The 25,180-nt window shown below is 46.0% G+C and overlaps 1 protein-coding gene across 5 annotated transcripts in view; it reads left to right on the plus strand.

Moving 5' to 3' along the window:
• INSR (insulin receptor) overlaps positions 1 to 25,180 on the plus strand; it is a 159,574-nt gene that overhangs the window by 118,236 nt on the left and 16,158 nt on the right. For 3 of the 5 annotated variants that reach the window (XM_074384730.1, XM_003938873.4, XM_010349535.3), the window contains exons 9-14: positions 103 to 270; positions 4,823 to 5,024; positions 6,557 to 6,592; positions 13,076 to 13,350; positions 15,476 to 15,615; positions 24,289 to 24,448. In XM_074384730.1, the coding sequence (XP_074240831.1) occupies positions 103 to 270; positions 4,823 to 5,024; positions 6,557 to 6,592; positions 13,076 to 13,350; positions 15,476 to 15,615; positions 24,289 to 24,448 (981 nt within the window). The remainder of the gene's footprint in view (positions 1 to 102; positions 271 to 4,822; positions 5,025 to 6,556; positions 6,593 to 13,075; positions 13,351 to 15,475; positions 15,616 to 24,288; positions 24,449 to 25,180) is intronic. The other 2 variants (XM_003938872.4, XM_010349536.3) reach the window with 1 other exon arrangement.

Genomic DNA, 25,180 nt, shown 5'->3' on the forward strand with positions numbered 1-25,180 from the left:
TAACTGGTGTGTCCCGCCCCCCACCTCCCGCGTTCCCCCCGACCCCGAGCTTTTTTTGCACATGCTTTCTCATGATTGACTCATTTCCTTTCTCCTTGGCAGACCCGTCCGTGCCACTGGATCCAATCTCAGTGTCTAACTCATCATCCCAGATTATTCTGAAGTGGAAACCCCCGACGGACCCCAATGGCAACATCACCCACTACCTGGTTTTCTGGCAGAGGCAGGTGGAAGACAGTGAGCTGTTCGAGTTGGATTATTGCCTCAAAGGTGAGTGCAGGCAGCCATGCTGGGATCAGTGGGGTTTGCACGTGTGTGTTTCATGTACTTTGCTTCACCTCTAGGAAAGCAGCCATCCCTTCTCGTGTCTCAGTGTCGGGAGACACACACACATACTGCGTTCTGTCTCCTATGAAAACATACGTACATATTTTTATCTATTTATTTATTATTTATTTTTTTGAGGCAGAGTTTTGCCCTTGTCGCCCAGGCTGGAGCGCAATGTCGCGATCTCACCTTGCTGAAACCTCCACCTCCCGGATTTAAGCAATTCTCCTGCCGCAGTCACCCAAGTAGCTGGGATTACAGATGTGCATCACCACGCCCGGCTAATCCTGTATTGTTAGCAGAGATGGGGTTTCTCCATGTTGGTCTGGCTGGTCTTGAACTCCCAACCTCAGTTGATCAGCCCACCTTGGCCTCTCAAAGTGCTGGGATTACGGGCGTGAACAACCATGCCCAGCCCAAAATAATTTTTTAGCAGCAGGGCTCTTGATATATTGCCCAGGCTGGTCTCGAACTCCTGACCGCAAGCGATCCTCCAGCCTCAGCCTCCTAACACTCTGCTATTACAGGCATGAGCCACTGCACTGGGCCTATTTCTTTCTTTACTTTTGGTTTCCTTGTGTGTCTTGATGTCTTTTTCTTGAGATATTTTTGGTTCGTGGTAGCCTCAGTCCATGACCCTGGAGGAGAAGTCCAGGGGGCCTCTGGTGATGTGTGGCTGAGGCCAGGAGCCCACCATTGGCTCTTGGCTCTGGCCCTGACCTGCTGAAATGCTTTTGCCAAGTTCCTGATCAAGTCACTCTCTGCCTCCTTTTCTGGGAGAAGGGGCGGGAGGACAGATGACCTCTGGGAGCTGTCCCAGCTCTAAGCTCATGTGCTATATGTATGTGTGTGACATCATCCCCACCCAAGCTGAGGGCTGCAAACGTGATTTATCTCCTCCAATGCTTTATATAACTCCAGGGCGAGTCCAGTCATAAGCTCCGCCGTTAGCTGTTGGCCCTGCGTCCAGGTAACCAGAACCACCCGTGAGAGCTGCCACCACCCACGTCAGTCAAAGCTTTCTCTCTCTCTTTTTTTTTTAATTCTGAAAGTCTAAGCCTCTAATTACCATGAGACCATTTCAACATGGTTTTATTCGTAAATGTCATAAAGTTAATATCATTAAAAGTCAAGTCACTCAGGACAAATTCTGTGTGATTTCATACCTAGGTGGTCCCTAGAGTCCTTCATAGAGACAGAAAGTAGAATGCAGGGTGCCAGGGGCTGGGGAGTGGAAGGGTTGGGGGCAGAGTTTCAGTTTGGGAAGATGAGAAAGTTCCGGAGATGAAGGTGGTGGTGATTGAAAAACATTGTGAAGGAATTTAATACCACAGAACTGTGCGCTTAAAATGGAAGAGATTTGCCGGGCAGAGTGGTCCACTCCTGTAATCCCACCACATTGGGAGGCTGAGGTGAGTGTATCACTTTAAGGCCAGGAGTTCGAGACCAGCCTAGACAACATGGTGAAACCCCCGTCTCCACTAAAAGTACAAAAATTAGCTGGGCATGGTGGTGGGTGCCTGTAATCCCAGCTACTGCTGAGGCTGAGGCAGGAGAATTGCTTGAATTCGGGAGGCAGAGGTTGCTGAGCCGAGATAGCACTACTGCACTCCAGCCTAAGAGACAGTAAGACTGTTTCTTAAAAAAAGGTCCAGGTGTATTGGCTCCTGCCTGTAGTCCCAGCACTTTGGGAGGCCAAGGTGGGTGAATCACAAGGTCAGGAGTTCGAGACCATCCTGGCCAACATGATGAAACCCCATCTGCACTACAAATACAAAGAATTAGCTGGGCGTGGTGGCACACACCTGTAATCCCAGCTACTCGAAAGGCTGAGGCAGGAGAATAGCTTAAACCTGGGAGGTGGAGGTTACAGTGAGCCGAGATCACGCCACTGCACTCCAGCCTGGGTGACAGAGTGAGACTCTGGCTCAAAAAATAATCATCATCATAAGAAAAGGAGCCCTGCATTTTTCTTCCATTTGGAATGTTGTAACTAGCTCCCATCAGAGTTAACCCACACGGGTTATTCTATGTCTATTTATAAACATAAGTATTCTCCAGTCTCTCTTAGGCTTTTAAAGCTGTATAAATACTTGGGTTTCCGAGTTGATACTCACCATTCATGAGAAAGTACTTGATACACGATTTCGAGCTTATTGTCTACACTTGAGGCATTAAGGGGAGAAAAAAATGGAATTTCCTGTGCTCAGCAGTCACCAGGCACCAGGCAGGCTGGCAGCAAGGGAGGTGAATCTCCAGGGGCTGTAGTACATTTTGCATGTAAAGAGCTGTGTCTTTCTTTGTGGCTGTAGCAGAGGTGTAATTGTGTGTGCACCAGGGGTCACAAGAACCTTTGAAATCTAACTTCAGGGGTTAAGACATGACCAGCTGTGGTACTTAAGGATTGTAGGCTGGCTCGGTGGCTCATGCCTGTAATCCCAGCACTTTGGGAGGCCGAGGAGAGCAGATTGCTTGAGCTCAGGAGTTTAAGATCAGCCTGGGTGACATGGGAAAACTCTGTCTCTCAAAAAGATACAGAAAGAGGCCGGGGGCAGTGGCTCACGCCTGTAATCCCAGCACTTTGGGAGGCCAAGGCAGGTGGATCACCTGAGGTCAGGAGTTTGAGATCAGCCTGGCCAACATGGTGAAACCTTGTCTCTACTAAAAATAAAAATTAAAAAAAAAAAAAAAGCCAGGGATGGTGGCTCATGCCTATAATCCCAGCTACTTGGGAGAGCTGAGACAGGAGAATCACTCAAACCCAAGAGGTGGAGGCTGCGGTGAGCCAAGATTGCACCACTGCACTGCAGCCTGGATGCCAGAGCGAGACCCCATCTCAAGAAAAAAAAAGAGAGAGAGAGAAATTGCATTTTTAGGACTGCTACCTTTATAAGCTAATGGTGTTCTTTTTTTATTAATTTTTAAATTCCCTTTTCTATGCATATTTGAAACATTCCTTCCTCTATTTCTTCTCATGCCCTTAGCTCAGAGTTTCTCTACCTTGACATTTTTTATATTTGGCATTGAATCACTCTCTGGGGTGGGACTGTCCTGGGCACCTTGGGGTGCTGAGCACCCTGGCCTCTTATCCATTCCATGCTGCAGGAGGATGCCCTGGCCAGGATTACAGGTATGAGGCACTGTGCTTGGCTATATATATATATATATATATTTTTTTTTTTTTTTTTTGAGACAGAATCTCGCACTGTCACCCTGGCTATAATGCAGTGGCGCAATCTCCACCTCCTGGGTTCAAGCAATTCTCCTGCCTCAGCCTCCTGAGTAGCTGGGACTACAGACGTGTGCCACCACTCCCAGCTAATTTTTTTGTATTTTTTAGTAGAGGGGGGCTTTCACCATGTTGACCAGGATGGTCTCAATCGTCTGACCTCGTGATCTGCCCGCCTTGGCCTCCCAACTGCTGGGATTATAGATGTGAACCACCGCGCCCGGCCCCACTTGGCCGTCTCTTTAATCTTTTGAGACAGGGTCCTACTCAGTTACCCAGGCTGAAGTGTAGGGGGCACGATCATGGCTCACTGCAGCCTCAACCTCTTGGGCTCAGGTGATCCTTCCGCCTCAGCCTCCCAAGTAGCTGGGACCACAGGTGTGAGCCATAGTGTCTGGCTTTCTTCCAAAGCAGAACTTGAATCTAGGCTCTGTCTCAGCTCAGCCTCTCAGGCAAGGCCCTCTTCACTGTGTGTATGTGATGTGTGGTGTGTGTGTGTGTGTGTGTGTGTGTGTGTGTGGTGTGATGTGTGTATGCGTGGTATGTGTATGTGTGGTGTGTGTGGTATGTGTTGTGTGTTGTGTGTGTGGAATGTGTTTGTGTGGTGTATGTGGTGTGTGTGTATGGTGTGTTTATGGTGTGTGTGGTCTGTGGCATGGGCGTGTGTGGTGTGCGTGTGTGGTGTGTGTGGTGTGTGTGTGGTTGGTATGTGCTGTAGTGTGTGTGCATGTGTGGGGTGTGTGTGTGGTGTGTAGTGTATGTGGTGTGTGTGTGGTGTATGTGGGGTGGGTTTGTGGTGTGTGTGGTCTGTGGCATGTGTGGCATGGGTGTGTGTGGTATGTGTGGTGTGTGTGGTATGTGTGATGTGTGTGGTGTGGGGTGTGTGTAGTTGGTGTGTGCTGTAGTGTATGTGCATCTGTGGTGTAGTGTGTGTGTGGTGTGTAGTGTATGTGGTGTGTGTGTGGTGTGTGTGTGGTCTATGGCATGGTGTATGTGATATGTGTGATGTGTGTGGTGTGGGGTGTGTGTGGTTGGTGTGTGCTGTAGTATATGTACATCTGTGGTGTAGTGTGTGTGTGGTGTGTAGTGTGTGTGGTGTGTGTGGTCTATGGCATGGGTGTGTGGGGTGTGTGTGTGGTGTATGTGGTGTGTGGTGTGTGTAGTTGGTATGTGCTGTAGTGTGTGTGTGTGTGTGTGTGTGTGTGTGTGTCTGTGTGTGTTTTCAGCCACAGAGACCAGAGCCCCCTTTTCTGTTTCTTTCTCCAGGATTGAAGCTGCCCTCAAGGACGTGGTCTCCACCAGTTGAGTCTGAAGGTTTTCAGAAGCACAACCAGAGTGAAGAGGAGGATTTGGCCGGCGAGTGTTGCTCCTGTCCAAAGACAGACTCTCAGATCCAGAAGGAGCTGGAGGAGTCCTCGTTTAGGAAGACGTTTGAGGATTACCTGCACAATGTCGTTTTCATCCCCAGGTTAGGACTGGGCATGGCGCTGGGCTCCCTTAGCAGGTGTCAGTTGGCTTGGTGTTGTTGGACGGTCCCTTAAGTAAGGGACCCAGAGGCGGCAGAAGGGTGGGTGGAGTCTGTACGGAGCCCTTCCCTGGGTGGAGGAAGAGATCTTGCTATTTCCAGGAGAATGTTCTTAGGAAGAGCAAATAATCGCACACAAGGGGAAAAATGGGCAAAACAGCATGTGCCTTTCTTATCTCTCCTGAGCTGGTCTGATTTCTCCATTACATGGTTAAGACTTTTTTTTTTTTTTTTTTGCCAGAGTCTCACTCTGTCACCCAGGCTGGAGTGCAGTGGTGCAATTTCGGCTCACCACAACCTCTGCCTCCCGGGTTCAAGTGATTCTCATGCCTCAGCCTCCCAAGTAGCTGGGATTACAGGTGCCTGCCACCATGCCCTGCTGATTTTTATATTTTTAGTAGAGAAAGGGTTTCTTCATGTTGGCCAGGCTGGTCTCGAACCCCTGACCTCAGGTGATCCACCTGCCTTGGCTTCCCAAAGTGCTGGGATTACAGGCATGAGCTACCATGCCTGGCCATGATGATTGAGGCTTTAGCTGGCTGCAGTGGTATAAGCCTGTGGTCTCAGCTATCTGGGAAGCCAAGGTGGTAGGGTTGCTTGAGGCCAGCCTGGGCAACATAATGAGAATCCATCTCTACAAAAAACAATTGAAAAATCAGCCAGGCATGATGGTGTATGCCTGAATTCCTAGCCCATGAGGAGGCTGAGGCAGAAGGATCACTTGAGGCCAGGAGATAAAGGCTACAATGAGCTATGATGGTGCCACTGCACAGAGCAAAACCCTGTCTCAAAAAGAAAATAAAGAAATAAATTAAAAATAAAGAAAGGAAAGAGAACGAGGAAGGGAGGGAGGAAGGGGGAGAGAGAGAAACAGAGAAGAGAAAGAGAAGAGGAAGGAGGGAAGGAAGAGGGAGAAAAAAAGAAAATAAAGGAGAGAAGGAAAGAGGAAAGAAGGAAGGAAAGGAAGGAAGGAAGGAGAAAGACAGAAGAAAAGAAAAGAAAGGAGGGAAGGACAGAGAAAGAGAAAGCAGAAAAGAAAGGGAAGAAACGAAGGAAGGAAGGAAAGAGGGAGAGGGAGAGAAAGAAGGAAAGAAAAAAGGAGGGAAGAAAAGGAAGGAAGGAAAGAAAGAAGAAAGAGAAAAAGAGAAAGAGAAAGAAGGAAGGCCGGCAGACTTAAAGAAGTGTTGAGTCAGTTGTGGCGTCTACACATAGTCATGTTTGCCATCCTAGGGCCACCTCAGCAGTCTGTCTCTGGGGAGAATCTTCTCTGCTTTCTTCCCCTTCCCTTGCTGGATCTGGGCGCCTGCTGAGGAAAAGGCAGCTCCCTCCCTCCAGCAAGTGATGGAAGCCAGTGGGCCCCGGGTCAAAGCCAGGCTGCCCTAACTTGGACGCAGTGTGCCTCGGAGCGTCAGAGCCCAGTGGTCTGTCTCACGAAGTTCCCTCTGTCCTCAAAGCAGTTGGTTTTATTTCCACAGAACCACCTCTCCAGGCCCTGGTGCGGAGAACTCTAGGTATGGCTCATCCATGTGACCCCTTATATCTGCTCGGTGCAGGGCTGGCAGCGTGCCAGGCAGATGCCTCGGAGATTCCAGGGGTTTCTGTGGCTTTTTGCATGTGGTGGGCTGCTGGGCTGGAGAGCAGATGCTTCACAAATTCAGAAATCCAGTGCCTTCACTCTGAAATGAAATCTGGGCATGAATGTCGGGGAGAGGGGAATCTTCACTAACACGCTCTTCCTGAAACCTAGAATCACGGGAGGATTTCCTGGGCACCCCCTCTCTGCCCTCTGTTTGCAGCCACCCTGTGCTCACTAAACATCTCTTTGCACCTCCTGAGTGGGTCTACGGTACTGGGTTGGGGTCCCCGGGGTCTGAGCTCCCCGCAGCTGGATGCCCTGACCCAGCAGCTCCTACTCCATGGTGGGAAGTTGATCTGGAAACAAAACATTTTCCTGAAAGGGCGACACGTATGAACACAAGAACACCGTGTCGCTCACTGAATTCCACGGAGGAGAGTCAGGAACGTTTGCTTTCAATTTGCATCCTAAGAGGAAAAAGAAGTGGGGTCCTGGGAGAGAGAGAAAGGCAAGGAGATGAGATTTTGGGAGGAATAGGAGGTGAGACTAGAAAGTCAATTTGGGACCACTTCGAGGGATTTCTATTTTTTATTTTTTATTTATTTTTCTTGAGATGGAGTTTTGTTCTTATCCCCCGGGCTGGAGTGCAATGGCACCATCTCGGCTCACCGCAACCTCTGCCTCCCAAGTTCAAGTGATTCTCCTGCCTCAGCCTCCCGAGTAGCTGGGATTACAGGCGTGTGCCACCACGCCGGGATAAATTTTGTATTTTAAGTCGCAACGGGTTTTCACCATGTTGGTCAGGCTGGTCTCCAATTCCCAACCTCAGGTGATCCGCCCGCCTCAGCCTCCCAAAGTACTGGAATTACAGGCGTGGGCCACGGTGCCTGGCCAAGGAATTTTCTTCTTTTAGCAGAGTGTTTGTTTGTTTGTTTGTTTGTTTTCCGGGAACTTGTGTGGCCTGATCTGACCTCTAGTGGCCATTTGCAACACTATCTGTAGCCAAGAAGGGTCTAAAAATGTGTGGGCTTGGTCCAAAGCGGATCTCAAGCTCAGTCCTGCTATTAATAATATTTGGGGCTAAGGCTGGACATGGTGGCTCACACCTGTAATCCCATCACTTTGGGAGGCCAGGGCAGGGCGATTACTCGAGGACAGGAGTTGGAGACCAGCCTGACTGAGATGGCGAAACCCCGTTTCTACAAAAAATATAAAAATTAGCCGAGCCTCATGGCGCATGCCTGTAGTCCCAGCTACTTAAGAGGCTGAGGCCAGAGAATCGCTTGAATCCTGGAGACAGAGGTTGCAGTGAGCCCAGATCTCGCCACTGCACTTCAGCGTGGGTGACAGAGCGACACTCTATCTAAAAAAAAAAAATAAGAATAAATAACAATAAATAATATTTGGAGTCAGATTATTCTAGGGCATGGAAACTTTCCTGGGCACTATCCAACAACACGGGACAGAATCCCTGGCTTCCACACATCTGATGCCAGTAGTGTGTCTGCCTCCCAAAGTTGTAATAACCAAAAATATCTTCAGACATTGCTAGATATCCCCCTGAGGGCTGGGGGCAGAAGGACCCTTGGTTGGGCCCACCAGTTTAGGGTGGGATTGTTGGATCGTCAAATGCTGCCTAGAATGGGCACAGTGGCTCATGCCCGTCATCCTAGCACTTTAGGAGGCCAAGGCAGGTGGATCACCAAAGGTCAGGAGTTCAAAACCAGCCTGGCCAACATGGCGAAACCCCGTCCCTACTAAAACTACAAAAATTAGCCAAGCATGGTGATGCACACCTGTAATCCCAGCTACTTGGGAGGCTGAAGCAGGAGAATCACCGGAAGGTGGAGGTTGCAGTGAGCTGAGATCAAACCACTGCACTCCAGCCTGGGCTACAGAGCGAGACTCCATCTCAGGAAAAAAAAAAAAAAAAAAAGTTAATCACTTACATATCTATTGGCCAAAGCAGAAATGGAAACTTCCATTGAAGTCCTTTTGGAAAATAATGAAAATGTGAATATCATGTACCTTAACTTTTAGCGTATTGCCAAAGCTTGGCTTTGATGTTAATTAGCATATTTAAATGAATTGGTAAATTAATAAATAAACTTTAAACTATAAAAATATAAATGTATTAGGAAGGGAAAAGCAATAATAGCCAAACCTATGGCAAACATAAAGGGAAAACACAAACAAAGTAGAAGGAAAGAGGAAGACATAAAACTAGCATCTGAAGAACATTTTAATGTGTTAAGGTATTTGGACAACTGTGCATGCTCAATTCGAAAGCTTCTGTAAGCTAGAAAAATGTAACTTGTCTAAACGGATTTAAAAAGAAGCAGAAAAATTAAGTGGTTATGAACCTTGGAAAAAGGCATGTGTCAATTAATTTCCCCAAAAAGTCCCCTCAGCCCAGAGAGGTTTATAGACACATTCTTTCAAATTCTGAAAAAGCAACTATTTCCTATAATATAAAAACTGTCTTAGGGCATAGAAATACATAAAAAGTATCCCAGCTGGGTGTGGTGGCTCATGCCTGTAATCCCAGCACTTTGGGAGGCCAAGGCAAGCAGATCACGAGGTCAGGAGTTCAAGACCAGCCTGGCCAACATGATGAAATCCTGTCTCTACTAAAAATACAAAAATTAGCTGGGTATTGTGGCACACATCTGTAATCCCAGCTACTTTGGAGGCTGAGGCAGGAGAATCACTTGAACCCAGAGGTGCAGGTTGCAGTGAGTCCAGATTGTGCCACTGCACTCCAGTCTGCGTGACAGAGCAAGACGCCATCACAAAAAAAAAAGAAAGAAAAAATTATCCCAGTTCATTTTATGAAATGAACAGAACACCCTTAAAGAACTTAACAAAGATATTGCACTCAATAAAAGCCACAGACCAAGCTAATATGTGACGTTAGGTTCAAACATCCCAAATAAAACACTGCACTGCAATATTTTTTACCTCCAAAATGCAAGGATGGTTTAAGATCTGATCTGATAACATCATCTATGCCATCAAGAGGTGCAATAAGGAAGATCAAAGCTGTTTCAATAACATTAATTTAAAATTCCTAACTTAGAGAAAGGGGAGGGAAAAAAAGAATCCTCTCATAAAACTAGTAGGAGAGTATTTCTTCTACAGGACAAATGTTACCTAGAGTAAACCAACAGCCAAGCTAACATCATTCCTAAAATTATTCTCAGCTGAGTTAGGAACAGAACAAGGAAGCCCAAGCTCATCATTACTAATTAACATTTCTCTGGGCATCCAGCCAACGTAATAAGACAAGAAACAGAAATTAGAATTGTAAAGAATGGAATGTGGGAAATAAAGTCATTGCTATTTGCAGAGCGTCTAGCTCAAGGCTAGGCAAACTATGGCCATGGGCCAGCTGCCTGTTTTTGTAAATGAACTCTTATTGGAATGTAACCCCACCCACTTGTTTACACAGCATCTAGGGCTGCTTTAAGCTACAATGACAGAGTAGTTTTGACAGAGGTCATTTGGCTTGCAAAACCCAAAATATTTATTATCTAGCCAGTTACGGGAAAATTTTGCTGACCCCCTCTTCTAGTGTGTCATTGAAAACCCAAGAAAGTCAATTATGAAACTTTTAAAATGAGTTAAGAGTTTGGGAAAGTAGGTACAGTAGAAATAAGCAAAAAGACAGTTTGATATACAAGCAATAATTAGAAGATACAATAGGGGAAAAGATCCCCTTCAAAATTGCCGTAAAACCTTAGCACACCTCCTAACAACCCCATCTAGAATGACTTGGAACAAATTTTAAAAATGTTACTGATATATTAAATTGTACAGATAACATAAAAGCCTGCTTGGAATCATTTAAAGAAAGCTTAATGGCAAATGGAAAAGAGTAAGTTGTATAGCATGATACATAAAAGGTTAATATCCTTAATAAACAACACAGGAGTAAGGAAAACACGAGAAATCCATGAAAAATAGACAAAGGACAAAGGACAATTCTTTGGAGAAACACAGAGAATCAATAAAGGAAAAATGAAGTCACACTCAGTAACATAAAGATCCACAAATAAAGTAGTTGAGTGATGACATATTTTTAATCTCTTGGGTTAAAAATCTAGACAAACAAAGCAAACACAGAAAAAAAAAACCTGTTAAGCCTTAGGGTTGCTGAGATTGTTCTGGATTGAAATTTTATGGCCTGCTGGTTGAACCACAAGTCAGTATAGGGTTTCTGGATAACTAGCCAGAAGCTTAAAGAGTTTCCTATCTCCTTGAACCTAGTGATATTTTCCTCTATGTATCTACTTTGGGGAAAGTAATAAGACAGTCAGACAATGATCAAAGGACTATTTATAACAGCACACACACACAGAAAAATGAGGGCCAGGCACAGTGGCTCATGCCTGTAATCCTGGCTCTTTGGGAGACTGAGGTGGATCGCCTGAGATCAGGAGTTCGAGACCAGCCTGGCCAACATGGTGAAACCCCGTATCTACTGAAACTATAAAAAAATTAGCCTGGCATGGTGGTGGATGCCTGTAATTCCAGCTACTCAGGAGGCTGAGGCAGGAGAATCGCTTGAACCCAGGAGGCAGAGGTTGCAGTGAGCCAAGATCATGCTATGGCACTCCAGCCTGGGTGACAAGAGTGAAACTACATCTCAAAAAAATATAAAATAAGGAGGATGGTTGATTGAATGATGAATCATGTAGTAAGTGGAATATTTTACAGTCATTCATTGTTTTCCAAGTTTTCTGCAGAAAGCACAGGTGATGGGGGAAAACACTGCTACTAAAAAGGAAAAATCCCGAAATTCTCTCCTAGTTAAAATGTTATGTTTTCAGGAAAATATTTAATAAATGCTTCCAATACAGCAAGTAAACCAAGTTTACCTATAAAACAGGCTTGATCCTCATCATGTTCACACATAATATTTACAGAAAAAAAAATTGTCCAGGGAAGCAGTGGGCGGTGAATTTGAGTAATTTATTTTTTATTTTTTCTTTTCTTTTTCTTTTTCTCTTTCTTTCTTTCTTTCTTTCTTTTTTTTTTTTTTTTTGACAGAGTCTTACTCTGTCAACCCTGGCTGAAGTGCAGTGGTACGATCTCAGCTCCCTGCAACCTCTGCCTCCAGGGTTCAAATGATTCTCTTGCCTCAGCCTCCCAAGTAGCTGGGATTACAGCTGTACACCACCATGCTCGGCTAATTTTTGTATTTTTAGTAGAAACAGGGTTTCCCCATGTTGGCTAGGCTGGTCCCAAACTCCTGATCTCAGGTGATCTGCCTGTGTCAGCCTCCCAAAGTACTGGAATTACAGGCATGAGCCACCGGGCCAGCCTACATTTTCTTCTGTATCCTTTTTTCATTGTGTTTTAAAATATGTTAGCTATCAACATTTGTTGTTTAGTATATGTTTTTACAGGAAGGGGAGAAGTGCACCAATTGCATAGATGTTTCTTGGAGTTACCCTTCCTGACCTGAGTGGTGTGATTCCTTTCCTAAGAATTGCAGCTTAATCACTCAAATTATGCAGGTTCCCCAAGCAGTCATAAAAAGGAGAAGATGCTTTTTTCCCGTTTAAACTGATGCTGTCGATCAGCAGCTTAGGCCATTGAGCAAATGCCATTTGGCAGGGCTTCCTGAAAAGCTGGACTCTTACTTGCTTTTCGTGTCTTATTTTTGTCACTGTCCCTGGCTGGCCTATGTATCTGCAAAATGAAAAACCTGAAATTGAGCATGTCCAGGGGGAATAAGGGTGTGTGTCTACTATTGACGGCCTTGGAAACACTCATCCCTCACAAGGTGGGCCTGCTCTAATCCTTTCAAGAGGGCATCTTAAAAGCTGCTCTGGGTGGTAATTCCTGGCAGTCTGCATTTTAATCCATGTTCCCCACCACTGCACCCTCCTGCACTCTGATCGTTCTTCTTAATCAAGCCTTGTATTCTCCAGTGTCATGATAGACTAGATAAAGAAAATGTGGCATATATACACCATGGAATACTATGCAGCCATAAAAAAGGATGAGTTCATGTCCTTTCAGGGACATGGATGAAGCTGGAAACCATCATTCTCAGCAAACTGACACAAGAACAGAAAACCAAACAGTGCGTGTTCTCACTCATAAGTGGGTGTTGAACAATGAGAACACATGGACACAGGGAGGGGAACATCACACCAGGGCCTGTCGGGGGGTGGGGTGGGAGAGCTAGGGGAGGGATAGCAGGGGGTAGGAGGATTGTGGAGGGATACTATTAGGAGAATTACCTAATGTAGTTGACGGGGGGATGGATGCAACAAACCACCATGGCACGTGTATACCTATGTAACAATCCTGCATAATCTGCACATGTACCCCAGAACTTAAAGTATAATAAAATAAATAAATAAAAACGATGGTGTTGGTGTGATCACACATATTGTCGTTCTAGGCCGACTCGGAAACGCAGGTCCCTTGATGACATTGGGAACATGACAGAGGCCGAGCCCACGGTGGCAGCTCTCCCTAACACTTCCTTGACCATGGAGCCCATGAGTCCGGAGGAGCCCAAGCCCTTCGAGAAGGTGGTGAACAGAGAGTCGCTGGTCATCTCTGGCTTGCGACACTTCACGGGCTATCGCATCGAGCTGCAGGCTTGCAACCAAGACACCCCCGAGGAACGGTGCAGCGTGGCAGCCTATGTCAGCGCCAGGACCATGCCTGAAGGTGGGGCTGCTGCCCTGGGGTCTGAGTGTCATGGGGTGGGAGATCCAGGCTGACTGAGGACAGATTATTGGCCTTCTTTTTTGGCGGGGACAGAGGCTTGCTCTGTCACCCAGGCTAGAGTGCAGTGGTGCCATCTCAGCTCATTGCAATCTCTCTGCCTCCTGGTTCAAGCAATTCTCCTGTTTCAGCCTCCCGAGTAGCTGGGACTACAGGTGTTTGCCACCACACCCAGCTGATTTTTGTATTTTTAGTAGAGATGAGGTTTCACCACATTGCCCAGGCTGGTCTGGAATTCCTGGGCTCAAGTGATCTGCCCACCTTGGCCTCCAAAGTGCAGGCATTACAGGCATGAGCCACTACACCTGGCCTTTTTTTTTTTTTTTTTTTTTTGAGACGAAGTCTCACTCTGTTGCCCAGGCTGGAGTGCAATGGTGTGATCTTGGTTCACTGCAACCTCCACCTCCCTGGTTCAAGCGATTCTCCTGCCTCAGCCTCTCAAGTAGCTGAGACTACAGGTGTGTGCCACCACGCCTGGCTAATTTTGCATTTTCAGTAGAGATAGGGTTTCATCATGTTGCCCAGGCTGGTCTCCAACTCCTGGGCTCAGGTGATCTGCCCACCTCGGCCTCCCAAAGTGCTGGGATTACAGACATGAGCCACCACGTGTCATATTTTTAAATTACAAGAGTCATAGTTAACCATCATGTAAACTTTAGAAAATACACAAAAGCAATAAGAAAACTATAGTAAAATTAAGAAGTTTAATACTTATCAGTAGTGCGTTAGCCAGGGTTCAAGAGAGAAACAGCCAGCATGGTGAGTGTGTGCATACGTGCAGTTGACCCTCAGTATCCACCGGTTAGGCATCTGTGGGTTCAACCAGCCTCAAATTGAACATTTAAAAAACAAACAAAAACAATACAACAATAAAAGATTGAAATTTTTTTTTAATGCAACAATAGCCTGGGCGAGGTGGCTCACATCTGTAATCTCAGCACTTTGGGAGGCAGAGGTGGTCAGATCACAAGGTCAGGAGTTCAAACCAGCCTGGCCAATGTGGTGAAACTCTTTCTCTAATAAAATTACAAAAATTAGCTGGGCGTGGTGGTGGGCATCCATAGTCCCAGCTACTCAGGAGGCTGAGGCAGGAGAATCACTTGAACCCAGGAGGTGGAGGTTGCAGTGAGCCGAGATGGCACCACTGTACTCCAGCCTGGGCAACACAGCAAGACTCCATCTCAAAAACAAACAAACAAACAAAATGCAACAATAAAACAATAATACACATTTTACAACCAACCTCAGATTGAAAATCGAAGATTTTTTTTAAAATGAAAAAATACAGTGGAACAACTATTTACTTAGCATTTGCATTGTATTCGGTATTATAAGTAATCTACAGATGATTTAAGTATATGGGAAGGGCCAGGCATGATGGCTCACACCTATAATCCCAGCACTTTGAGAGGCTGAAGTAAGTGTATCACCTGAGGTCAGGAGTTCAAGACCAGCCTGGCCAACATGGTGAAACACCATCTCTACTAAAAAAAAAAAAAAAAAAAAAAAAAGCCAGACATGGTGGCACACATCTGTAGTCCCAGCTGTGGGGAGGTTGAGGCAGGAGAATCGCTTAACCCAGGTAGAGGTTTCAGGGAGCTGAGATCACACTACTGCACTCCAGCCTGGGTGACGGAGTGAGACTCTGTCTCAGAAACAAAGAAAAACAAATAAGGGCTGCAATTCAGTTAACAGTAGTATGCTAGTTTTAAAGGAAACTTTAACATTTAATAATGTTAAAGTTTCCTTGCTTTAATAATGTACAAGACTTAAGTGAGGTGTTATCATTGGCAGAAGCTGGGTGAAGCCTCCATGGGAACTCTCTGTGTTATTTTTGCCACTTCTTGTGAGTCTGCAGTGACTTTAGCATATAAGTCATATGCAGAAAGTAACCCATTTAATCTTCCAAACAATCCCATGGGATGAGTTTCAGCTGTCCATTCTCCAACGAGGAAAATGGGACATGGGAAAATGACACCACCATCCCAAGGTTGCTCCACGGGTCGGTGACAGAAGTGGGATCTGATCCAAGACTTACACCCCTGCCTCTCACTTCCTCTCCTTACAGCCAAGGCTGATGACATCGTCAGCCCTGTGACCCACGAAATCCTTGAGAACAACATCGTCCACTTGATGTGGCAGGAGCCAAAGGAACCCAATGGTCTGATCGTGCTGTATGAAGTGAGTTATCGGCGATATGGCGATGAGGTAAGGCCCCTTCAGACTTGGGCATGCCCCTTCTGAGTTGCTCCTGGTACCTCCTAACTTTGCTTAAATTCTGATTCCAATGCTTCTATCATCAGCTATTGTGTTATTAGCACTTAAAGCCTTGATACGTGACTTCTCAGGGAGCTGGGTCTTAAATGCCAACCTATGAGCTTGTTACTTTCCTTAGTTTCTCACAATGCTTTTCAGCTGTGTCCTCTAAATTGGATGATGTCTGCCATGACAGGAGACTTATTTCACTTTAGAAGGAGTTATTTGAGTCTTAAAATATTACAAGTGGCTGGGCACGGTGGCTTACACCTGTAATCCCAGCACTTTGGGAGGCCAAAGCAGGCAGATCACTTGAGTCCAGCCTGGCCACCATGGTGAAAGCCCATCTCTACTGAACATACAAAAAATAGCCGGGCATGGTGGTAGGCACCTGTAGTCCCAGCTACTCAGGAGGCTGAGGTGGAAGAATCACTTGGTCCTGGGAGGCGGAGGTTGCAGTGAGCCAAGATTGCGCCACTGCACTCCAGCCTGGTGACTCGGTCTCAAAAACAACAGCAGCAACAACAACAACAAAACCTTGTAAGTTGCTTTTCATGAGATCCTTCCATTCAGCCAGACACCATGCAGGCTGCTGGGTGAATGCAGAGATGCACAAAACACAGAATCCAAGACAACCCAAAAGAACCCAAACCATTGCTAAACTATTCCCAGAGTTCACTGTATGTCCCAAACACGTTCAGTACATTACACACAGTATCTCACTGATCACATTTTATTACCTCTAGGACATTTTGAGAGGCCCCTTTATTTTTATGAACAGCTAAGCAGAAAAAAAAAGGTGCTGTTAATTCTAATTTTATTTTTATTTTTTCCTAGAATATAGATTCTGAGCATTGTTAATTCTCATTGTAAGATGGCATTGCTTGTAAGATGCATTCCGATTTCAGAAATGCCAAAATGCAAAAATAATATACCTCTCAGAACTGAGGAAGTATAATATGTCCTCAAATTATCCCAGTGAGCTGGGTACTGAGGCTTCCAGAGTTGAAGTTACTGCACAAGGACTATTGAATAGAATCAGGATCCAAATGCAAGACTGATATTCCAATCTGGAAACTGCCAATTTTTCTTTTACCATAAAGGTCTGGATAGTAAACATGTTTGACTCTGTGGCCGGATGATTTCTGTTACAAATACTCAATTCCACCATTGTACTGAGAAAGCAGCCGTGGATGATATGTAAATGAATGGGTGCGGTTGTGTGCCAATAAAACTTTATTTACAAAAACAAACGGTAGGCCAGGTTTAGCTAGTGGGCCAGAGTTTGTCAACAACTAACAGAGGTTACAGCTAAATGTCTGATTTCCTGAAACTTTGAGAGAGTGTCTTCCTATGACCAGTTGGACCTTCCTCCCTCTACTTACCCCTCCTGGGACCACATCTACTCTTGGCACCCAAAGATTTTGGCTTTGACAATAATTTAGAATTGAGATCCATACACCATGGCTTGTGGGCCAAATCTGGCTTGCAGAGCATTGTAAAGACTATGCAACAGGGCCGGACCGAGTGGCTCACACCTATAATCCCAGCAGATCACCTGAGGTCAGGAGTTCAAGACCAGCCTGGCCAATGTGGCAAAACTCCATCTCTACTAAAAACACAAAAATTATCTGGGTGTAGCGACAGACACCTGTAATCCCAGCTACTCAGAACGCTGAGGCTAGGAGAATTGCGTGAACCCAGGAGGCAGAAGTTGCAGGAGGCCAAGATTGTGTCACTGCACTCCAGCCTGGAAGACAGAGCAAGACTCTGTCTCAAAAAAAAAAAAAAAAAAGAATATGCAACAGAGACTTTCTTCTTACTGTCTTCTTCTTTTTGATGTGGCCCTTCATAGAAAAAGTAAACTTTCAAAAATAGAAAGGGTCCGGCAGGTGCAGTGGTTCATACCTGTAATTCCAGCACTTTGGGAGACTGAGGCAGGCAGATCATGAGGTCAAGAGATTGAGACCATCCTGGCCAAACTGATGAAACCCATCTCTACTAAAAATACCAAAAATTAGCTGAGTGTGGTGGTGCTCACCTGTAGTCCCAGCTGCTTAGGAGGCTAGGCAGGAGAATCACTTGAACTCAGGAGTCAGAGGTTGCAGTGAGCCGAGATCTGGCCACTGCACTCCAGCCTGGCAATAGAGTGAGACTCCATCTCAAAAAAAAAAAAAAAAAAAGAAAAGAAAAATAGAAAGGATCCTTACTGAAATTGTCATTCTGGGCCTATTTTGGGGCCCTGCTTACTAAATGAATGGCTTGATTTGCCTTTTTTTAATGTTTGTTTTTAAAATAAAATTCCTTATCATACAGAGCTCAGCTAGTTTTTAATTGGCACAAACGTGCCCATACAGCTAACTCATATTCATGAGTTACTTTCTTCTTCCTCTTGATGTCTCTGTCTGCAGTAGCCTTTGGGATTATGGTTTGTACTTGCTACACAGGACTTAATCTCATGATTGGGCTATCATTTATTTTTGGAGATTTTGGTTGCCTAGTTTTTACCATTTTAGGCAATACTTATTTTATCTGGAAAGCAGTTTAGCTTTTTGGATTGGCAGCTTTAGTTATTGTTTCAGTCAGTTTTTGCTGTGTAACAAACTGCCCCCCAAAAGTACTGGTTTTCTGAAAAGGACATTTATTCTTTCTCTCAATTCTGCAGGTTCACTGTGTGATTCCTTTGTCTGAGCCAGTCTGGCTGGAGCTGGATGACCTCATTCACATGGCCAGGGCTCAGCTGGGGGCACTTGGAGCTTTTTCCCTGGGTGATCTCTTACTGCCCAGCAAGCTAGCCCAGGCAAGGAACGACATGCCCCATGTACAAACACTTTTCAGGACTTTGTTTACATCCCGTTTGCTAGTGCCCCTTTGGCAAAGTGAGGCCTTGCCTAAGTCCAGAATGAGCAAGGACAATACATCCTCTGAGCATTTCAGTGAGCGGGATATTGAGGCTTCCAGAGTCTCATAGACACAGAAAGGCACGATTCCCCGAGGGCCATAATTGCAAAGTTTATTAATGTATTGTCCCATATGTATTAATCCTATAGGTCCTAAGGAAATCGTTCCAGTTTGGGGCAGGGAACAAAGCTCTATGCACAAGATTTTCTTCCGTAGCAAAAAATGCAAACCACTAGATGTCCATCTATGGGAGAATAGACACATGGAAGACAGTACATCCATAAAACTGGTGGATGACAAGCCATTTAAAACAATATTTGGGGCTGGGCACAGTGGCTCATGCCCGTAATCCCAGTACTTTGGAAGGCTGAGGCAGGCAGATCAGATGTGTGCCTATAATCCCAGCTACTTGGGAGGCTGAGGCAGGAGAATCGTTTGAATCTGGGAGGTGGAGGTTGCAGTGAGCCTAGATTGCACCACTGCACTCCAGTCTGGGCAACAGAGTGAGACTCCATCTTGATAAATAAATAAATACAATTAAAAAAAAATATGCCCAATGGTTTTCAGTACATTCTCTAAACGTTTTCTTGTGCCACATCACCACAGTCAATTTCAGAATGTTTGTGTCACCCAAAACATCACCCCGAAATCCAAAAATGCACCCTACCCCCTGTACCTATCACTCCTTCCTGCCAAGCTTTCCTGCTCTTCTCCCCTGGGAACCATTAATCTGCTTTCTTTCTCTTTGGGGACTCTGTTTCTATTGCCTATTTTGGACATTGCAAGTGGAATCATACACCATGTGGCCCTTTGTGTCTAACTTCTTTCACTAAGCATCATGTTTTCTTTTCTTTCTTTTTTAAAAAATGTATTTACTATACTTTAAGTTCTGGGGCACATGTGCAGAATGAGCAGGTTTGTTACATAGGTATACACATGCCATGGTGATTCGCTGCATCCATCCCCTGTTATCTACATTAGGTATTTCTCCTAATGGTGTCCCTTCCCAATCCCCCGACCCCCTGCTATCCCTCCCATAGCCCCCCAACCCCCAACAGGTCCTGATATGTGATGTTCCCCTCCCTGTGTCTATATATTCTCATTGTTCAACTCCCACTTATGAGTGAGAACATGCAGTGTTTGGTTTTCTGTTTTGGTGTCGGTTTGCTGAGAATGACAGTTTCTAGCTTCATCCATGTCCCTGCAAAGGACATGAACTCATCCTTTTTTATGGCTGCATAGTATTCCATGGTGTATATGTGCCACATTTTCTTTATCCAGTCTATCACCGATGGGCATTTGGGTTGGTTCCAAGTCTTCGCTATTGTGAACAGTGAGCACGTTTTCAAGGTTTATCTACGTGGTAACCTGTGTCAGAGCCTGATTCCTTTTTTGTGTGTGTGTGAGATGGAGTCTCACTCTGTTGCTCAGGCTAGAGTGCAATGATGCAATCTCAGCTCACTGCTACCTTCACCTCCCGGGTTCAAGCGATTCTCCCTGCCTTAGCCTCCCAAGTAGCTGGGATTACAGGCACCCACCACCATGCCCAGCTAATTTTCTGTATTTTTAGTAGAGACACGGTTTCGCCATGTTGGCCAGGCTCATCTCGAACTCCTGACCTCAGGTGATCCACCCGCCTCAGCCTCCCAAAGTGCTGGGATTACAGGCATGAGCCATCGTGCCCAGCTGGGAAATGTATCTTCTAATGACAATCATTCGCCCCAGATACCTTGAGGAGTGAAAAACAAGAGAGATGCATGTGGGAAGGATCTAGAACCTCTGTCAAGCTGAGAATTGCCTAAGGTCGGGAGTTAGAGACCAGCCTGTCCAACATGGAGAAACCCCGTCTCTACTAAAAATACAAAATTAGCCAGGCGTGGTGGTGCATGCCTGTAGTCCCAGCTACTCTGGAGGCTGAGGCAGGAGAATCTCTTAAATCCGGGAGGCAGAGGTTGCAGTGAGCTGAGATAATGCCACTGCACTCCTGCCTGGGCAACAAGAGCGAAACTCTGTCTCAAAGAAAAAAAAAAAAGACGCATTTCCCCTTTGTCCCGGATAGCAGCTACCTTGGGTTTCTATATTTGCTTATTTGTCCCTCTCTACTCAGTGACTCATGCCACTTGGAAGAAACTTTGGACTGCAGTTCCCTGCCCCCGCCCCTGCCACCAGACTGATTTGTTTTCTTGCTGTTATTATCACATGATAAGCATGGGGGTACTGGCTTTTTTTTTTTTAATGTGTCTTTCTCTTCTCCACTCTCCACCCGCCTGCGCCGCCCCCAACCCTCCCCAAACCAAGTGTTCCAGCCCGGTTCTCTGCATGCACTATTACCTTGGAACTGTTTCGAAAACTTTTCAGAGTTTTGGCTCGCCGCTTGCAGGTTTCGTGGTCGTATTCCCCAGAGACGCTCTTCTCATAAGTTCTGGGTATATCTCTAGTTACGTGCTTGTCACCGGGTGTCTTCCACACTTTGCACACCTCCTCTTCTTCCCACCAGAGACTTGGGTGGATCTCAACTGTTTTCATAATGTTTTTTTTTTTTTTTTTTTTTTTTTTTTTTTTTTTTTTGAAAATCGAAGGGCAGCACCATGGCAAAGATAAAGCTTTTTTGGTTGTCTGTAAACATGAAGCCCATATGTGCATTCGGTTGTGATGTGCAGAGGCCGAGAGTTGCAGGGAAAGGCTGGAGATCTGGCTTGGACCATGCAGATCCTTCATTTCCACCCTTTTCTCATTTTGCTGGAGACCTGCAAAAATATTCTGCAGGGGTCTGAAGGAGACGTTTTTGCGCCAGACAGTTCTGAGTTCAAGAGCTGGCCCTGCTGCTTTTCAGCTGTAAGATCTTGGACAAACCATGTAATCTCCTAAACCAGGGCTCAGGCGGCAAGCTGTGTCCCATAGGCCACATGTGGCCCGCTGCCCGATTTCTAATGATTCATGAGCTAGGAGTCACTTTTGCATTTTATTTATTTTTATGTTTACTTTTATTGTTTTGAGACAGTTGCGCTCTTGTTGCCCATGCTGAAGTACAATGGAACAACATCGGCTCACCACAATCTCCGCCTCCCAGGTTTAAGCGATTCTCCTGCCTCAGCCTCCCGAGTAGCTGGGATTATAGGCATGTGCCACCATGCCCAGCTGATATTTGTATTTTTAGTAGAGACGGGGTTTCTCCATGTTGGTCAGGCTGGTCTCGAACTCCTGATCTCAAGTGTTCCACTCGTCCCGGCCTCCCAAAGTGCTGGGATTATATGCGTGAGCCACTGCGGTTGGCCCTACTGCCTGATTTCTAATGATTCGTGAGCTAGGAGTCACTTTTGCATTGTATTTACTTGTTTTTGAGACAGAATCTTGCTCTGTTGCCCAGGTTGGAGTGCAATGGCACAATCTTGGCTCATCGCAACTTCTGCCTCCTGGGTTCAAGTAATTACCCCTGTCTCAGCCTCCCGAGTAGCTGGGATTACAGGCATTCACCACCACACCCAGCTAATTTTTGTATTTTGGGTAGAGATGGGTTTTCACCATGTTGGCTAGGCTGGGCTCGAACTCCTGACCTCAGGTTGATCCACCCACCTCAGCCTCCCAAAGTGCTGGGATTACAGGTGTGAGCCACCCTGCACCACCCACTTCTCTATTTAAAATGGTTGGGAGTGGGGAGCAATCAAAGGAAGAAGAAGGAGAGATGTGACTCACAGGGTGCAAAGTTTCAGACAGGAGGAATACATTCTAGGAATCCATTACTCTGTAGATGAATGGTGACTGTGGCTAATAACACATAGTTTAAAGTTGCTAGAATAGATTTTAAATGTTCTCACAACAAAGAAATGATAAGTACATGAGGGGATGAGGATTTAATTAGCTTGTTTTAAATCATTCCACAATTTATACTGCATCATAACTTTACACTGTACCCCATACATACATACAACTATTATTCTTATTTTTGTTTATTCATTTATTTTAGAGACAGGGTCTAGCCCTGTGTCCCAAGCTGGAGTGCAGTGGAGTGATCATAGCTCACTGCATCCTTGACGTCCTGGGCTCAAGTGATTTTCCTGCCTCAGCCTCCTGAGTAGCTGGGACTATAGGTGTGAACCACTGTGCCCGGCTAATTGTACTGTTTTCTGTGGAAATGGGGTCTCACTATGTTACCCAGGCTGGTCTCTAACTCCTGGGCTCCAGCGATCCTCCCATCACAGCCTCCCAAAGGACTGGGATTATAGGCATGAGCCACTGTGCCTGATCTATAATACTATTGTTTGTCAATTAAAAATAAATGATTTTTGGAAATATAATATTATAGAAAATAATATTAGTAGAAAATAGACAATAGGTCCGGGCGCAGTGGCTCCTGCCTGTAAAAAGGCAGGAGGATCGCTAGTACCCAGGAAGCAGAGGTTGCAGTGAGCCAAGATTGTGCCACTGCACCCCAGCCTGGGTGACAGAGTGAAACTCCAAAAGAGAGAGAGAGAGAGAGAAAGGAAGGAAGGAAGGAGGGAAGGAAGGGAGATACTAGAAATAGATAATAGAAAATGATAATAGAAAAATAATATTCCAGAGATGAAAATTATACGAAGTTCAACTTCTCAGTGTCAACAAGTTTTGTTAACATACAAACAAACTCTTTTGTTTATGGATGTTATGAAATTGTCCATGAAGTATAACAGGCAAATTGCATCTGGCCTAAGAAGCTGAGAATAGTTACTATCTGTCCTTGATGGCAGAAGTTGGCCAGTCTCCATCCTAAGTCTCAGTTTCCTCACCCCTCCCATGAGGCTAATGTAATGTTACCTGAGCCACGGTTTGCAGGAATTAGATGAAGGCTGGTGTAGTGGCTCACGCCTGTAATCCCAGCACTTTGGGAGGCTGAGGTGGAAGGATTGCTTGAGGAGTTCAAGACCAGCCTCAGCAGCATGACAAAACCCTGTTTATACAAAAAATACAAATATGAGCTGGGGGTGGTGGGTGCCTGTAGTCCCAGCTACTCAGGAGACTGAGGTGGGAGGACCGCTTGAGCCCAGGAGTCGGCAGAGGTTGCAGTGAGCTGAAATCATGCCATCATACCACACCAGCCTGGGTAACAGGGTGAGACTCCAAAATAATAAATGAATACATAAATTAATTAATTTAATTTTAAAGAAGGTGTTTGAGACAGAGTCTCGGTCTTGTCCTCCAGGCTGGAGCGCAATGGCACAATATCGGCTCACTGCAACGTCCACCTCCTGGGTTCAAGCAATTCTCCTGCCTCAGCTTCCCAAGTAGCTGGAATGTCAGGCATGCGCCACCACACCAGGCTAATTTTGTATTGTTTTAGTAGAGACAGGGTTTTACCATGCTGGTCAGGCTGGTGTTGAACTCCTGACCTCAAGTGATTCACCCGCCTCGGCCTCCCAAAGTGCTTGGATTACAGGCATGAGCCACGGAGCCAGGCGAATTTAATTAAAATTTTTTAAAAGGATTAGATGAAACCATCAGGGTCTGATACTTGGCTTCCGGCTTAGGAAGTCTGGCTCTTACCAATAACGACAACCCCTGCATCTATATGCTTATCCATAGCACTATGGTTATAAAATTCTGCAATTCCCAAAGCCACTCGCGTGTCGTCGTCTGTGCTTTGCTGCCTCAGCGTCATCTCTGAGCTGGATCCTGGCTGTGAGCTCCCTGCTAGAGGTGGACACTCCCAGATGTGCAAAGCTAAGCCACCCTCCTCCCCCTCCCTTCCAGGAGCTGCATCTCTGTGTCTCCCGCAAGCACTTCACTCTGGAACGGGGCTGCAGGCTGCGTGGGCTGTCGCCGGGGAACTACAGCGTGCGAGTTCGGGCCACTTCCCTAGCGGGCAACGGCTCCTGGACGGAACCCACCTATTTCTACGTATCGGACTACTGTAAGTCTCTGTGGCAGCCTCGGGGGCTGGGGCTGCGCTTAGCACCGAGCATGGTGGGATACTGCAGAGAATGACATGAAGAGGCCACGGGTGCTGGCCCTGGCCTTGACCCTTGGGTCCATCAGCTGCCACTGTGTGACTGGGACTAGGTGCTTGCCCTCTCTGACCCGGCATTTTTTTTTTTTTTTTTTTTTTTGAGATGAAGGATCGCTCTGCAGTACAGTAATGTTGGCTCACTGTAGCCTCCGCCTCCCAGGTTCAAGTGATTCTACCACCTCAGCCTCCCAGTAGCTGGGACTACAGGAGCCCGCCACCACGCCTAGCTAATTTTTGTATTTTTAGTAGAGACGGCATTCCACCATGTTGGCCAGGCTGGTCTCCAACTTGTGGACTCAAGTGATCCACCTACCTCGGCCTCCCAAAGTGCTCTACCAAAAAAATACAAAAATTAGCTGGGCATGGTGGTGTGTGCCCACAGTCCCAGCTACTTGGGAGGCGGAGGTGGGAGAATTGCTTGAACCAGGGAGGCAGAGATTGCAGTGAGCTGAGATCACGCCACTGCACTCCAGCCTGGGCAACTGAGCCAGACCCTGTCGCAAAAAAGTAAGAAAGAGAGAGAGAGAGAGAGAACAAAGGAAGAAAGAAAAGAAAAAGAAGAGAAAAGAAAGAAAAGAAAGAAAGAAGAGAAAGAAAAAAATAAAGAGAAAAGAAAAGAAGAGGCCTGACACTGGG

The sequence above is a fragment of the Saimiri boliviensis genome, chromosome 14, assembly GCF_048565385.1.
Source record: "Saimiri boliviensis isolate mSaiBol1 chromosome 14, mSaiBol1.pri, whole genome shotgun sequence".
Taxonomy (NCBI): domain Eukaryota; kingdom Metazoa; phylum Chordata; class Mammalia; order Primates; family Cebidae; genus Saimiri; species Saimiri boliviensis.